The sequence below is a fragment of the Gymnogyps californianus genome, chromosome 5 (genome assembly GCF_018139145.2).
Source record: "Gymnogyps californianus isolate 813 chromosome 5, ASM1813914v2, whole genome shotgun sequence".
NCBI lineage: Eukaryota > Metazoa > Chordata > Aves > Accipitriformes > Cathartidae > Gymnogyps > Gymnogyps californianus.
This window is the reverse complement of record NC_059475.1, coordinates 10,421,203-10,437,483: the sequence shown is the minus strand read 5'-3', so window position 1 is coordinate 10,437,483 and position 16,281 is coordinate 10,421,203. Positions and strand designations below refer to the sequence as shown.

At 37.4% G+C, this 16,281-nt stretch overlaps 1 protein-coding gene across 1 annotated transcript in view; it reads right to left on the bottom strand.

Moving 5' to 3' along the window:
- Positions 1–16,281, bottom strand: part of PPFIBP2 (PPFIA binding protein 2) — an 89,436-nt gene that overhangs the window by 26,215 nt on the left and 46,940 nt on the right. The window contains exons 5-6 of the mRNA XM_050898495.1: positions 10,242–10,373; positions 2,199–2,291 (exon numbers count right to left, since the gene is read on the bottom strand). Coding sequence (XP_050754452.1) covers positions 2,199–2,291; positions 10,242–10,373 — 225 coding nt within the window. The remainder of the gene's footprint in view (positions 1–2,198; positions 2,292–10,241; positions 10,374–16,281) is intronic.

Sequence of the window (16,281 nt, the reverse complement as noted above, 5' to 3'; positions counted from 1 at the left end):
GCTACAATGGTGGTCATACAATAATGACTATTATAGGGCAACTCCTGAGTTTTATAACATAAAATAAAAGCATTTTTATCTAGTTACTTTTAACATAACTGAGAATCTATTAATGCTGAGCCCTCTCCTCAGCAGGATAACAAAACTGTTCTTCCTCACATCAGATACTACAGCAAATAAGCTAGAACCAAAGCATGGCTTGGAAAACAACCACATATATGCAACAAAGTATCAGTATCATTTACACTTACAGCAATTTGTGCTGCCACTAGATTGGGATAGAATATCACACATTAGAAGACCTCAACAATACAGAAGGAAAAGAATTCTGTGATTGTCCAGACTGAAATACAGTGACCCTCATCTCTTTCCTATTTATGAGAACTGTCAACAGCATACTTTACTAAGTCAGTAGCTTCTTTAAGATTTTCTTCAGCAGCCTTAAAGCCTCTATGTATCAACATTCTGTATTTCCCCCAGCAAAAGCATACCACACCTCCTTGCAGTTAAAGAAAAAAAAAGGAAACAAACATAAAAAAAAAAAAAAATCACTAATGTGACCAGTTTCTCAAAGTACTAAAATAAAGCAGGAAAAAATGCAAAACACCAAACAACACTATCCAAACAGGGAAAAACATGGACTAATTTACTCTAATACACAAACTTATTTTCACCAGGAAGCAAGCAGCTGGATGGCAGCAAAAGATCACTGCTCTGCCTGCAATTCCACATGGAATAGAAGAATCTGCCTTGTTGCATCTCTGAAAGGCTCCTACACTTCCCAGTGACTAATATGCTTTTTATATCCAGCCATGAAAATATTCCAATTTCTCATCTAAGAAGCTGGAGCAACAGGAAAACAAAAGCTGCAAACCTCTTAATATCAGATTTGGATTTGCGTCCCCTGGTCTATTTGATCTCATAGCTCTTTTAAATGCCCCCTTTTCCTTTAACGTCTCATTCCTCTCATCTCTACAATTATTTTTCTGCTTCCTCTCTCTTTCCCTGTACTTTTCTTCCTTTCTAGTCCTGCATCTTCTCTCGCTCAATGTGTTTTATGATTCTTCTTTCTTATTTTCATTCTGCTCCTACACTTTCCATAATCTTTATCTGTCTTGGCAGCTGGCCACACACTGCTTGAGAAAATATTTTCCCAAAGACTGTTCATATCCACCACATGCGAGAAAACATTTTCATGGATACAAGAGCTATTATCTTAATAGGAAAAAAGACACAATAGCAATGTTTCAATATTCATCCAAGAATTCTCAAAAGAAAGAAATGCCAATACAAATAATAGCTGTCTGTCATTTCAGGATCAAGCTATCAAGAATTAAAAAGAAAAATCAGTTTAATAATTTGAAATGTTTTTCCAAGATCCAACCACAACTCAATGATCCGGTCATTCATATGAACAGGGATTATAGTACTACACAGATGAAAGGAGATGTGATTACAGCACAAAAGTATACCTCAACAGGGAAAAATAATAAGGTGCTTTTTAATCTAGTGGAAAAGGGCTAAAAATTCAAACTAGAAATAAAGTGCAACTGTTTAACAATGAGAACATTCAACTAGAAAAATTAATTACTGGGGAAAATGATGAAACGTTTCAAATGTCAAGTTTGTCCAGATTATGATCCAACAGCTTTCCAGGATTTAAGGTCAACAGAAGGGTAAGGCAGCTATGCAGTTTGATATACACAAAGTCAAAGCAGATGATCTAATGGTGTATTTTGGGCTTAATGTCTATTAAAATAAATTCCATAGTAAGTGAACACCCAACCAACTTTTCATGTCTCTTCTCTTCAGTCTGGAAAGCATATTGCACAGAGGCTTGTCCCCATTACACAAATAAAACACAGAAAACCTTCAAAGAGGCCTTTCCTCAGAACAGGTCTTTTGTAAGTCAAAACGCCTTTTTTGGGTGGTTGGTTTTTTGTTTTTTTTTTTTTAAATAAGAATTACAAAAAGGTACAAGACTGGAAACTGCAGGGAGGGAGCAAAAGGCACAAAAAGAAGCCACAAAAACTTTAAATCAAATTACTTATTCTAAAGATAGTTGAAGAAAACTTGACTTTATAGTAGGCCCTGACACAAGGCAACTGTAAGAAAAGTAAATATTCATGAGAAGCGGAGCATATCCCTTTCCAGCTGAAATAAGTCTATCAGTAGTAAATGCCAAGTATTCTGCTTACTTTAGTTGCTTTTAATTTCCACTCGTATTGATTTCTTTCATTTTCCAATTCTTCGACTTTAATTTTGAGGTGTCTAAGTTCCTGTAGCAAACCCTGCAAAGGAAGAACAGCAGCTAAAGGTAAGATTTCCCTGGTAGATATTAATTTTTCATAGTCCTGAATTAAAGATCATGCATGAACCACACAGTAATGAACACTGAACCACCACATTAAAAACTGTGACCTAGTCTAAGACGACAAAAACTATTTTGAATTGAGAAATAAGGAATACCTTCTCAATCTCTCCACTTGAAATTATGTACAAATTTCTTAGTCATATTAAGGAAGATAGCTGAGCCTGGTGAAGTCATGTATCTCAGTGAAAATGAGCCAAAAAATCCACAACTGTAGTCTCATTTACTCAACATTAACTATTGGGTTTTTTTTGGGGGGGAGGGGGGAGGTGTTGTTTTGCATTTTTTGTTTTGTTTTGTTTTTCAGCCACCTCAGAAAGCAAGCAGAAACATGAAGTGCTAAAAGATTACTAACTTTCATTAAAGTGACAATCCTCTCCGCAAACACGTGTTTAAGCTACTTACCAAGAAAAATAACACTTAGACTAAATAGTATCTAGCAAATTACAGGCATTTAATACCATACACATACAATCAAATACAACTACAAACATGCTACTGTCAGCACTGATGTTTACCACTTTGCAAACTGAGTTGATGCAGCCTAGAGCTGCAGCCAACCAGGGTTCCTAACATTCTCTGTCTATTCCTCTGACAAAGTTGTCTCTTAAATGTCCCTTCTCTCTTTCCTTGATAGAACTGTATCTTATTGTTCATTCTGAAGGACAATATTATTAAATCCTTGATGGAGCTCTGACGAGACCAAATGTCTTAAAATGAACTGAAGAAAGGAAAAATTTGGAAGCATAACCCCATTTCGGAATCCTGTATAGTATATACATTAAACAGCCATACTAATATCTTGGATTAAATTAATGTTTATTTTGAATGACTCCCAGATTTGACTCTCAGATTATTTCTCCAATATGCAGCTTGTACTGTAGTCTAATAGTTCACTAATCAGTTCTGGACAGAGGCAAGCTCAGAAACAATAGCACTATTTTCAAAATAGGTATCATACACAAATGAATTATTTTTGTAAAATAAACCTATGAGAAAAATTACTGAAAAATTCCCTCACAATGTAAGTAGATTATTTATAAAATGAGTTCTGGGGATCCAAATTTTAACCAAAGAAATGTGGCAACTAAAGCAAACTGATTTAAAAGCAAATATTAAAATGGACTTTTTCAGGCATACCAGTATCATTCCACCTTCAGTAAATTTAAGCAGTTTATGCAAAGTAGCTTTTGTTTTGACGTGTGACATAGTTTTTATCAAATACAACTAGGATTTGTAACGTAAATTCAAAAATGCTTTTCTGGTAACTGCTAATGTCAGAGAATAAACAAAAATGTGTTGGATTTGCTATTTTACAGGTACAAGCAGATTATTTTTATTATGGCTCTTTTAATTCACTTTAACATTATCATTAGAAAAAGAAAGGATACATTTCAGATAGTCTTACCTGAAACTGTATTTTATACCTGTGTTAAGTTTTTAAGATATTCAGGAATTAATAATCTGTTTTCAGAGGACTGGTTAGGGTGCACCATCATGCACAACTAGGGTGACATTATTGTGAGGAAAATTAGCAAACTACCAAACCACGCTAGCATGCTGCATATCAAACAGACAAATCTCAACTAAGGAAAAAAAACAAACCCAAAAATCAAAAAAACCCCACACCACACCAGCACTACAGACCCACAGGTAAAATGAAAATCATAAAACCTGAAAGAGGTGATTGGGTCTTACAGATATCTGTGCTTTAGTAGACAGACATCAATGGTGACTAAATTTGTCCCCACAATCAGGGGTGGGGTGTCTGGGGTGGGGGGTTTTTTGGTAATTTTTATGACCACCTCACTCTTTGCTAATGAAAGCCACAAAGATTAATGCCAATAATTCACAACATAGCTCTCGTTAGTGGAATTTAGTTTCTGCAAGAGAAGAGAAAAGGCAATACACAGGCTTTTGCTAAGGTGTACTTCTCGTACATCACACCGAGAACAATTCTTCTGGCTGAGAGTCTCTACCACTGATCTTGGACTAGATTGAGGACCATTAGGTGTCAAGTCTGGTTTCCTAACTTGAGACTTTCTTTCTTGGATTCTACTATTAATTTCCAGCTGCAGTCTACACATCTGCTCCTGTAGCTCACTGATCAGGTTCACTACTGACTGAAAACATGGGAAGAAAGGAAAAAAAGACAAAAAAGAAGAAAAAAAAAAAAGACAGGTGAGAAAGAAAATGATGCAAAGAAGATATTTCTACAGTTGCAGCACAAAGAAATACACGAAGCACATCAAAGGCAAACTAAAAAAAGACAGATGATGTGTTTCCCTTCTGACAAAGTATATGTGAATGGGTATAAATCTGGAATATTGCACAAAGCTATAGTTTAAACAGAACAGAATCTACCTTCCAGACTAATTCATGATTCTGATTCTAATGTGAAGATCAGAATTTGGCCCCTCATTTTTGGAAACTTACACAGTCTCATGAAGTCAGATATCAGGAAAAATTGGAACATATTTTAATATGCTGGCTCAGAGGCATGCTTTTGCTGAAATGGGACTTGATCACATTCATTTACACAGCCAAATCATCCACTAGGAAGAAATTGCTAAGTGCTCAGTTGGGGCCATAACCTACTCTTTCACAATTTACACACAGAATTTACTAGTAAAGTAATTCTGTTTCCAGGTCTAGCATGGGTCAGAAAAATAACTCCATTACCTAGCTTGCTAGCTAGGCAGTACCTTGACAGGGAGAAAGAGTTAAGCAACATATATAGGAGAAATCAAAGGATACCACAGAAGAAAAAGTAATAACTTTGAAGTGCACCAATTTGCTGTCCAGCTTCTTGGATTTGTGTGTATCACTGATACACACAGCTACAGAAAGCAAACCAAAGACAAGTATTAAAATCTATGTAACATTTAACTTAATTTCCCTAACTCAGTAGCAAATAGTGCTGGATATTTTCTCAGATATTATAAGTTTGGAGTGCCTTTATCTTAATTTTCATGTACATTAACAACATACTTTTTGTGTTTTCTCAGTCTTCTCAAGTGGAACAAATTTGATGAGATAATCCGTCTCCCAAAGGAGTGAAAAAGATTTTAGTGGACAGAACAACAGATGACTTTTTTTTTTTTATTTTCTTCATTACAATGCACAACAGTCCTCCTGTAATCTCAACTCTCTGGTGAACCAATAATCTCAAAGTTAGGGAACAGCTACTGCAAGGACAGGACACTATTCCGATCAGGTAAGTATTTAACACAACCAATCTCAAACTGCATCAGCATCCACAGTCAACTTTAAACATTCGCAAAGATTTCCTTTCAAAAGCGTATGTATCAGTTAGGTAAAAGAGTTTCACATCAATTAAGTATTTTTCTAGGGCACTGTGCTTAAGATGAAATTTAGAAAAGCAGTTGCATATATTTCACTTTATACATATTATTCTCAACCAGGATCACAATGTCTGATGCTCATTCTCTTTCACCCAACAAACCTTTAATGCATGTAAATAAGGATTAGTTTCATAAACAATCAAAAAATTTAGAAAGAATACTGAGCCCTAGCATACCAACTCTGCAATATCCAGTCTTTTATAGGCTGACATGTTTTGCACAGGTTAAGAAAAGCTCCCCTAGGTGAAACCATATCCTTTATATGTTCAGTGGCTACATTAGCCACTTTGCAGCAACACAGTAGGACACTGGTGAGAACATCCCCCTAGCTAACTCATCCTCTCATCAGAGCACTGCAAAGCAGAACACCCGTAGCACTAGCTGTATGTACAATTTAGATACTATCCACAACCTCTCCATCTTCCATGCTTTGATTTTCTTTCTTTTTTACCATCATCTCCACGATCAGATACCTCACTGAGCAGTACCAACTGGAGATTGGAATCGTCAGGACACACATCTATCTCCCTTGCTTTCTTTTAAGCACCAAGGCTTTAGTCTGTGCTTGTCTTTGACAGAGAACACTGTTAACCCATACAAGGTTCTGAAGAACCACTGCTCAAACAAGATGCACAGACTTTTGAGCACAAACTCAGTGCCAGTTGTGGCAACATGGGAGAGTTCAGAAACACTTCTGCTGTGGCCTTGTATTTCTTTTCTTTTTTGCCTCATATTAAAAACGGGAATGGGAAACACTCTGCCTCCACACAGACTTCCCTCAGGGCAAACTTGGCAGTACAGAAATGGCAGAAATCCTTACCCCAGTGAAGGATAAGAGGTCTATCCAGAAGAAACAGATGAACTCCAGCTGCAATATATGCCTTTACAGTTGTTTCTAGTTTCAAGGTAGAAAAGGCTTCTCATTTTTGAGATTCACAGCATGAAAATTTGTTAACACTAACATAGTATATCTTGAATTTGATTCAGGTGAGACAACACACCAAAATCCCCAGTGGGAGTCAGTGGCTCACCACCTCAAGTTTCTTTGAAATTGCAAGTAACTATGCACTAGATATTGAATTCAGAAGTGTCCACATAAGAGCCACAAAACACTTCCCAACAGCTTATAGCAAACTTCAGATCCTCCGTACAAAAAAGCAAAACCCACAAAACTTATCCCATGCTAAAAGGAAAAAGTAGGACAGAAGAAGGGCTGTTATGCAAGCTGAAACGGAGAATTACTTCCGCAGTCTCCTGATAGTGATAGAGGTCTCTTTTGTCTATGTTCAGGTAGAGCAGGCATCTGGGCTGCCATTGATCACTTGATAATGCTGCTCGCTCATACCTTGCGACATTAAGAAAACACATTTCCAAAATTTCTAAGGCTTCTCAGGTAAGAGAAAAGCTACACAAACTCCCTCAGGTGGGATTTCAGAAACCTTCACAGAATCACTGTGGCAAAAGTAGAACATTATTCCACAAAGAAGGAATTAAAATGACAAAGCCAAGAGTGTGACGGTCCATTTACAAGCAGCTATTCTCCTGGCACCTGTGTTATATATATATAAATAAATGGCACTTTAAATTTAGCATGTGCTTTTGAAGAGCCAGAGACAAGTGGCATTCAGTGTGAAATTAATACCTTTGAGAGGAGGCTAGAGACGCTTGATAAACTCTTTGGTGCTAACTAAAACCAGAAGTAAAGCACAGCTGCACAAGATAAAGTGAAACGTATCTGACACATTAATACTTGCTCATATTTAGAAGGATGTCTTAATTTGCTTTGTTTCCCCCCAACCCAACCAGAGGAATAATTCTATAGATAAATTCTATGTGACTGGAAACAGCTGCTGTGAAATAAGCCAACACAACATTAAAGTACAGAGCAAATATGTTTTAGCTGAATTATTCTGCAATGTCACATTTAATTTTAAACTTTTTAAACCCGTTATTATATTTAGAAATGGCAGGGTCAGCCATGAAGCACAATTAACAAGCTGTTTAAAATGGTTTAACTATGGGATGCCTCTGTAACACATGCACTAGGGTGAAAACTGAGGACTATTACTTCTGATAGTAGCAAATCTATCATATCACTGTTCTGCTCACCTCTGTCAATCCTAAACTCAGTCTTGAAAGCACCAATCAGCCAGCTGCAGTCTATAAGAAAGGCTCTAGCTTTGCACCCATAGCTTTGTTCCACTTATGTAAAAACACTAATTGCAATTTCATTTGAGGCATTATACACTGTAAGAGCATGTTGTAGCAGCCATGACATTCAGAGATACAATTACAGCAAGATTAATTTCATTCAGTCACTGTCAGTTTGGAGAACTGTCTCACTCTGAAGCAATTGCATTACCACAACACAACTGCGTATGCATGAACAAAAGCAAACTAAAGGTAGACTGTTTGCGTACGTAAGAGTGGTTTATTTACTAGGAGAATGTAGTTGGGGCAGTGGAGGCAAGGAGTTCAGTAAGACACCCAAACTATTACCAAATTTAAGCAGCAGTTGTAGTCTAATAGTATAAAGAAAAATATATTACTAAATTTCATTCTGATGTTTGAAATTGTGTTTGTATTGAAAAATTAGTAAAATTTACAGTAAAAGGAGCTGAAATAGGGTTAAAGCATTAGAATTCAAGTAAGCAACCAATCTGATTGAAAGCAACCCCTGTTTACCTTGACAAATTGGATTAATGCTTATTCAGGACAATCTGAAATAATTTTAAAAAATGGCTCAACGAGCAAACCAAAAAATGCTGTTTATTTCCCACAGCTTTACTCACAACACCTATTTTCCTTGCTTTGTATACACAGGTTTGCGACTTTCAACAGGCCAGAAATCTAATCACATCTTGGGGTAGTTAATAATTCAGGGCATACTTAACACAATGATTCTCAACTTTTCCATCAGATTAGAATCCTTTTCCATTACAGCAGGAATGTTTCCTATCACTTAGTAATACAACAAAGGCTTCCAGGCCAATAAAGCTCAACTTCTCCATCCAAGGGGGCCACACACCTTGTTGCAGTGGCAGAAGAATTTCACAGGTCATAGCCTCACCCTCATCACAGGCCCAGACCAACCGGGTACTTAAAAGTCCTGTCAATGCAAATGCACTCAAAAGCTTTGTTGCTTTCCAGGAGTCAGGCTGACTGTGCATGTCCTGCAATAATTTAGGCAGCCTCGTCCCGGTATTCGACTTGTAATGGGAAGTGCTGAAGGCCTCTCAGGAAGGCGGCTGCTGGGAGCAGGCTGCCATCTGTAGCAATCAGGTGTTGCACAGACCTGTTTAGATTTTCAGGTAGTACGAGACTGCTTAGGCCTTCTGTACACAAGACACTGACAATTATGGGTGAAAGAGCATGAGAAGGCCACAGATGGTAAAAACACCAGCTGGTGCCTCTCTGGCTTGCAACCTCTGCCAGAAATTGCTCTCTTTAAGCTATCTTTTAATCTCTAAAGAAAACTTCAGAGGATAAATAAGTCAAAAAACAAACACACCCCAAACGTATTACGTCACTGCAGGTAAATTACTTACGCAGAGTTATCAAATATTCCACTAGCAATGTTATGGAGAGCAAACAGTTTTCCAACACTGCCTGGATTTCAAATTCTCCTAAGTCAATGCAGAACATAAAGTCTTTTTTCAGTCAGCAATGTATAAATCTTGGACCTAGTAATTCTCCCTTGCCAGGTAATCCTCTCCTGCTAGTTGGTTCCCTTACAGGACACTGAGTAGGGCAACAAATGGCAATTTGTACAAATTACTCTCCTCCATAATCGCTTTCCTTCTCAGCTCCCACCTGCTGCTCACTACCATGAAATGGATGTTGTTCATACGATTCCCTCTTTCATACTCTCTTTCTTAACCAATATGGTAAAAACCAAAGCTTCTTTGATGTTCAGAACTCTCCACATCTGAAGGGGAGTAAGGATTAGAACTGCCTCCAATGCATGTCATTTTTTTTGCACTATTTATTATGTAACCACAAGGGGAAAGGCTCATTTGAGGAAAATGCCCTGCTCCTTGTCTTTCCCTACCAAGTGCCATGAATGCATTAAAATCACCAAGGGTGATCATCTAAGTATTTGCAGCACCCCTGATACTACTGAACTGACAGTCTTCTCTGCCACATAAAGGAGGAAATAGAAGAGCTCCGGCAGGCCTCACATGGCCATGCCAGTCCAGCTCCTGTGGAAAGGAAAGGGTTAAGCGAACACCAGTTGTAATGTATGCTTCTGGAAAGGACTTTGTGCCTTGATTAAAGCCAAACAGCAACCTCTGAAGTATAATGAGAGAGGGGAAAAGTAACCACATCCCCAAAATGCATAATCATATTCCTCACTGAATTCACAGGATCAATGATACGGACTGTGCTGTAAGCACAGAAAATCCTACTGCATGCTGATTTCAGCTCAAAAGCTCAGGTGTATAACAGCATACTATAGACACGTGATAGGAAAAAAAGAAAACAGGCTAATGAAAGAAACTCACCTCAGCTTTGTTCTGTTTCTCTTCATATTCACTCTGTTCCTTTTCCATGCCAACCAGCTTAATCTTCAGGTCTGAAACTTCAGCCATTAGATCTAATTTCTGAGTCTCTAGTGATGTTCGACTTAGCAACTCCTGAAAGCAAAGCAGAACATTTTCTCCAGTTATTTATTTGAACACTGACAGAATGCTATGTGATTTATTGGCAGACCCATACTAAAGTCTCTACCCCAGTGTTTAACACTTTCAATACGAAAGCAAGATGATTCTCTTCTTCAAAAGTCACACTTGCTACTGCTTTACAATGCAAAAAATGCAGCAAGATAGATTTGATGTAAGCATTTACTGCAGGCAGAAAAAGTAACTAAAAAAAAAAAATAATGGAGTGATTGGCAAATTCATATGAAAGCAAATTTCTCTACCTCTCTTCATGGCATGTATACTTTGAACTGTTTGAACTGTGTGTTTCTCAAGTTCTGCAGCTATTTTCACCTAAACGTTCTCCCATGTTAATCACTAAACCACTGTGTCCTCCTCCTATTTAAAAAAAAAATGTGTGGCAGAGTTAATCCCCAGGCAAGACATGAAATCAGAAAACAATACTAAGGCTGAACAAACACAAACCTACACAACACATTACAAAACAGCTGGCTACTTCCTAAAATACTCATCAGAGAAAGCTACGTTTTAGTATTACAATGAAACATTTTAGAACTTCTTATCACGTGTTATTCAATAAAGCATGTATTACAGAATGAGCACCCTAACCAAAATAGAGTACCAAAGACAAGCAACATTTCTGCAGTCATGCTAGTAGCACTTCAAAGTTTACACCATGTAGTACTCATTAACTTTTGAAGGCTACGCACTGTGGAGGGAACAGCAGTGAATGAAAAGTGGTATGCCCTAACTGGAATCTAAAAGACAATGTCTCAACTGAGTAACAGCGTAAAGGAGAAACAATTGGCCATGACTTTTGCCTGTGTGCCCTGAGTTTGTTTTTCAGATTGCAGAGAAAGGCATACTTTGGACAGAGTGATATCACTGTGTTTGGAAAACATTCAACATTCACACCTTCATTGCATCTTTCAGTTTTCAAGAAAGCCAAAGCAAAAAATCTTACAAAATTTAACAGAGTGTATTATATATAGAAAATGCTTCTGTTGGCCTCCATTTTCAAAGAGAAAAAAAAAAAAATCCATTCAGGAGTTTAAGCCTTACTGAAAAATCAATACCTAACTTTCCAGTTGCCTAATTAATTTTTGCAAAAGAACAGGTTTCTAAATGGTTAAAAAATCTATGGTAATTCATAACTCACGTTAGTGTTTTGATCATATGAAACACACTGAGGAATCACAGCAGATTCTGCTTTGAATTACATGGAAGTGACTTAACTGAAGTTGCCATAGTTATTCTGGATCTATGCTGATGTTACTGAGTGATCAGAAACTGCCCTGTCCATCACCCTTTTCTCATCTCTTCCTCTTCCACAAACTGTACAGTATGTTGTAGACCATGGCTTGGAGCCAAGGAAGCCACAAAGGCTATTTTAAAAATTATACAGTTAAAGTTTATTTGGAACCCAAATCTGCTCTACATGTACATTGTTTTAGTCTGGTGGGGAATACCGCCCAAATTAAAAATAGTACTAAACTTGCATCTGCATTGCAACACCAATTATCTAAGCCACCCACTATTCCCAGTGCCATGCCCATTCCTGCTGACATTGACAATGATATTTGTGTATGGATGGGAAAATAAACAGAAATGTAGCCTTATGGTTTGGTTTTTTTCTCTGAATGAAAAAAATCAAGCACTGATCAGGAAAAGATAGTGCACTGACTTTTTCTATTGAGAAACTCTAAGAGGCAGTCACCTAATGAAATCCCAGTAGTTGCTGCTTTCTACAAAGGTAATTACAATTACAATGTCAAATAACTTCTCTATCTTCCAGAAGAACACTAATTTGCACAAGTTCCAGAGGCACATTCCAGTCCAGACTGGAACAGGCTCTGTACAGCTGTTAACATAGCAGACTTCTGCAGATTAAGACATAGCTATAAATGAGAACTTTGATATGAAATAAGGCCACTGAACATCAAAAAGGCTAGCAGGATGAGGCGACTTTGGCCCCATGGACAGACTCTATTCACCGTTGAACTGAAACAACATTCAGAATTTTTTTTTGACACTGACGTGGTATTGCATGATATGACAGGAAGATTTCTTAATAAGGCAAGGAGATATGGCATCCCTCTAGAGTTTTTAACAAAAGATCTATCCTTTGATGGTACCATCTGGCATTATTCCTTAGTTTTTCTATACACTCCCAAATTACACTTAGTTATGCAATGGAGAGTAATACCTCCTCTCATTTTGAGTTCAGTAGCTCCATGTGAACACTTAGGCACTACCTGGTGTAAGTGAGCATGAAGGCAGCTGATTTATTTATTTTTTTTAATCAACTCAAACAAAATTTTACAGTTTGCTCTGAAGCTGGAGAATCAGATCCTCAGCTAGTGTAAACTGGCATAAAACTCTTGCCTTAAAATAGACAAAATAGCTAACTATCCCTAGTTTGTTTTCAATGGAGCTACACTGATTTAAAACAGCTGACAATTTCTCTTGCATCTAGAGAGTCTAACTTTTGCTTTGAAAGAAAGTGCCGTTTAAAGTAAATGTCCCCTCTTGAAATGGTAACATCTGGAAGCAATTATTTTCATCTTCAAGCAGATGCTCAGAGTGAACAGCTCATTAAGAATGTGACCCATTTTGTTACAGAGAAATTATAGTGTATTTCAGTGGTATGATGCAACTTCAATTCAGCCAGAATAAATATGCAATTGTAAGAAAAGAAAACACAAATTTATGTTATTGGTTTTAAAACAAAAAAGATAATATAAGACAGGCAAAATGGTAATTTGGGCTGTAGCAGCTTTAGGAGGATCTTAAAGAGCTGAAATATAGAACAGAAATAGAACATATCCTAAGGAATCTTATTTGTAAACAAGATACTTGTTTTTAATTTTAAAATGTACTATAAGTATAATTTAATTTCTCAAAGTTCTTATTTTGAAACTCAACTTTTAACTTTAAAAATTAAGGAAAAAAGCTATTTTAGAGTAGAAGAATTACAAAGATGAGTCCTGCAGAAGCTACAATATGCATGTACCAGACAGATCAATGAACAGCAAACTATTTCCAAACACAACTGGTTTTTTTAAATTCACACTGTATACTTTTTAAATATTTAATCATGTTTTTCAATATTCCCAATGAAACCGAAGCACATGCTGTATATGTCACTTTCACATTTTGTTGTCTTGGAAATACATAATTCTTACAAAGGGGCTTATAAAATTTAACATGACAGAAAGATGACACTACACTTTTCTAGGCTGTCAGCTTGCAAGCAAAGAAAATTCCAGGATATTTAGCACTCCACAAAACAGATGAAACAATCATGCCATACACTGATTGAGAAACCTTAAGTAAGATTTTAGTTAAGTGGGGGGAAAAAAACCCCAAAGATCCCATTTTGCACTTGTGCCCTGTACAAAATACAACACTCAAAAAATTTCATACTTTTCACCCTTATTAAAATAGTTGAGAGACAGACCGACCAAGCTACCTACCTAGTAAGCAAAATTCAGCAAGAACCACCGCTAATGAGGACTGCACGTTACAAGTGCTGTGTGTCAGCTGTGGCAGAAATAAGATACTTGCTTAACTGAAAACACAGCTGAGAGCAATGTACATGTGTAATCACCATGAAATGGTGCAAGTCAGTAGCAGAGAGTGAATTACAGCCCTCCAATTCATCCTTTGCCCATTATATAGTTAAGCAACGGAAAGGACAGAACTTCCCATTGCACTGCCAATTTGAACAGCCCTTTGCATGCATCTGACGAGCAGATTCGTGCCTACGTTAACTGTAAAATAACAAGGCAGTGTAATGCTCACCTGTATAGATAAGCTGCACAACTTGAGAGCACACTCTGAAAAGCTTACGCCTCACAACCAGAGCAGCAGAGCACACTTCAAAATCTGAAACACTAAGCTAGCTGCTGGCAAGAAGTTACTGCATGCTATAAACAAGTGCTGAAATTCATCTAAGATCAGATAACTCAGCAACTGAAAGTTGAAGGAATGATTCTTGCCGGTCAGCAAAGTTCCTGAGAAGCCAACAGATACATGCCAGATTTATACCCTGCAATCAAGATAGGATTCTGGCTCCCCTCAGTATAAGACAACTGCAAAACCGGAACAGGTACACGCTAAACTGCATTGGATTCAAGTTCCTACTCTCATACAGCTCCTCCTTGCATTCTTTTAATCCACTGGTTTTTAAAAGATTCTCCATTGTGCCTCACAAAGGGCACTGTCTGGCACACTTTCCCCTGCTCCTTGCACCCAGGCAGAAGTTGGCCATAAACTGACATGAGAAACAGAAATTCACTCCTGTTGGTATTCACGCATTTGTTTCTATGTGTATTTTTAAGACAGAAAGAATCCTAAAGCCAAGTGCTTTGTACTTTGCAAGAGAATTTACTTGATAGAAGACACAATCATGTTTACACAATGCAACCATCTGACAAGAGTCCCCTGGATTGCTTCTTGCAACTTATGTGTCAGAAATAATATGGAACGCAGAAAGACACGGTCAAACCACGTCTAGGATTTGGTACAGGTCAGGTACACTGCCACACAGTCCAGCATTTTGATTGGCAAAGCAATCTGTACGCTGTTATACTTTATGCCAGAGAGCTTCAATGGGAACTAATATCTGTTAAATAAATCAAATGCAGCACTGGAATAGCAAAGAGGTAACTAACTATTCTTACTCACGATAATTACCATAACAAATGCACTTAAAAGAACTGTGGAGGTGAAATCTGTATGTGCAGAAAATTCACTTTTCAAAGTGACTTAACACAGCTGTCAAGATTGACAGCATAGATTCCATAGCACCAATGTGTTTCCATTATGCATGGCTGGTATTTTCTGTTATGGGACAATTTAGGCTACTTTATAGAGCAAAAATTACTTTTGCTTTCCAATTCTATGCTACATTTGTACACAGTACACAGTACAAATGAAAGAAAAGTTGATAGCAAGTTGATAGGAGGTTCCCCCAAGGCTAACACAGCAGATGTTAAGACCCTCTCTTCTCTTAAAAAATATTTCTTAAAATTGACTGGAAGAAAGTCCTTAGAAATGCCACAAACTAACTTAGAACAAGACACACACACATCATTGTTCTCTAAAATTGGCTGTAATTTTACATTTTAAAGCAGCTGATGTACGGGAAATGGACTGTCACAGCATAAATTGTTTTTGTAGGATAATTCTAGGAGGTTTTTTTTTTTTTATTTCAAGACATATTCATTACAATGTGCTACAGGGCAAGGCAGGTGACTATTCACACAGCCTGGCATTTCCATATCCTTTACACATTCAATGGCAAGACAGAGATACCACTGGAAGGCAATTCAGTGAGACCAAACTGGTGTCTTGCTCCCAGTCATGCTCCAGAAAATTTTCTCTTAACATGTACTATGAAGGATGACCAGGGAAATGTGTTCCTTCACCCAAACCGGAATCATACTTAAGGACTGATTTAAAGTTTTGCCATTGACTTTCATGAGTTTTCAAAAGACCTACTTGGTTTTAAAGAAAGAAAATGCAAACACCTTCAAGGTGAAAAATGCTTTATCGTGAGTCCGTAGTGGAAGAAGTATCCTTACAAAAGCAAAACGTTGAGTTTGACACCATAAGCATCACATCTCATGAAAACATACATGCATTATCCGTAACAGTGCACACCAGGGCATCTCTGCATCTGCTATACAGGATTCTCTTGTTTCTCAAATGCTGCTGAGCCATGTTTTCTTTGGCTGTGGTTTCATAAACAGCTATGTCAAATGCACATCTCACCATTGCCCTTATGCCATGCCTTGACCTTTTCTGTGAGCTGTTTCAACTCACTAACCCAGCAGAAAAACATCCCCTTTTTTTTTAAACCCCAAGTTAGTTTTTTCCC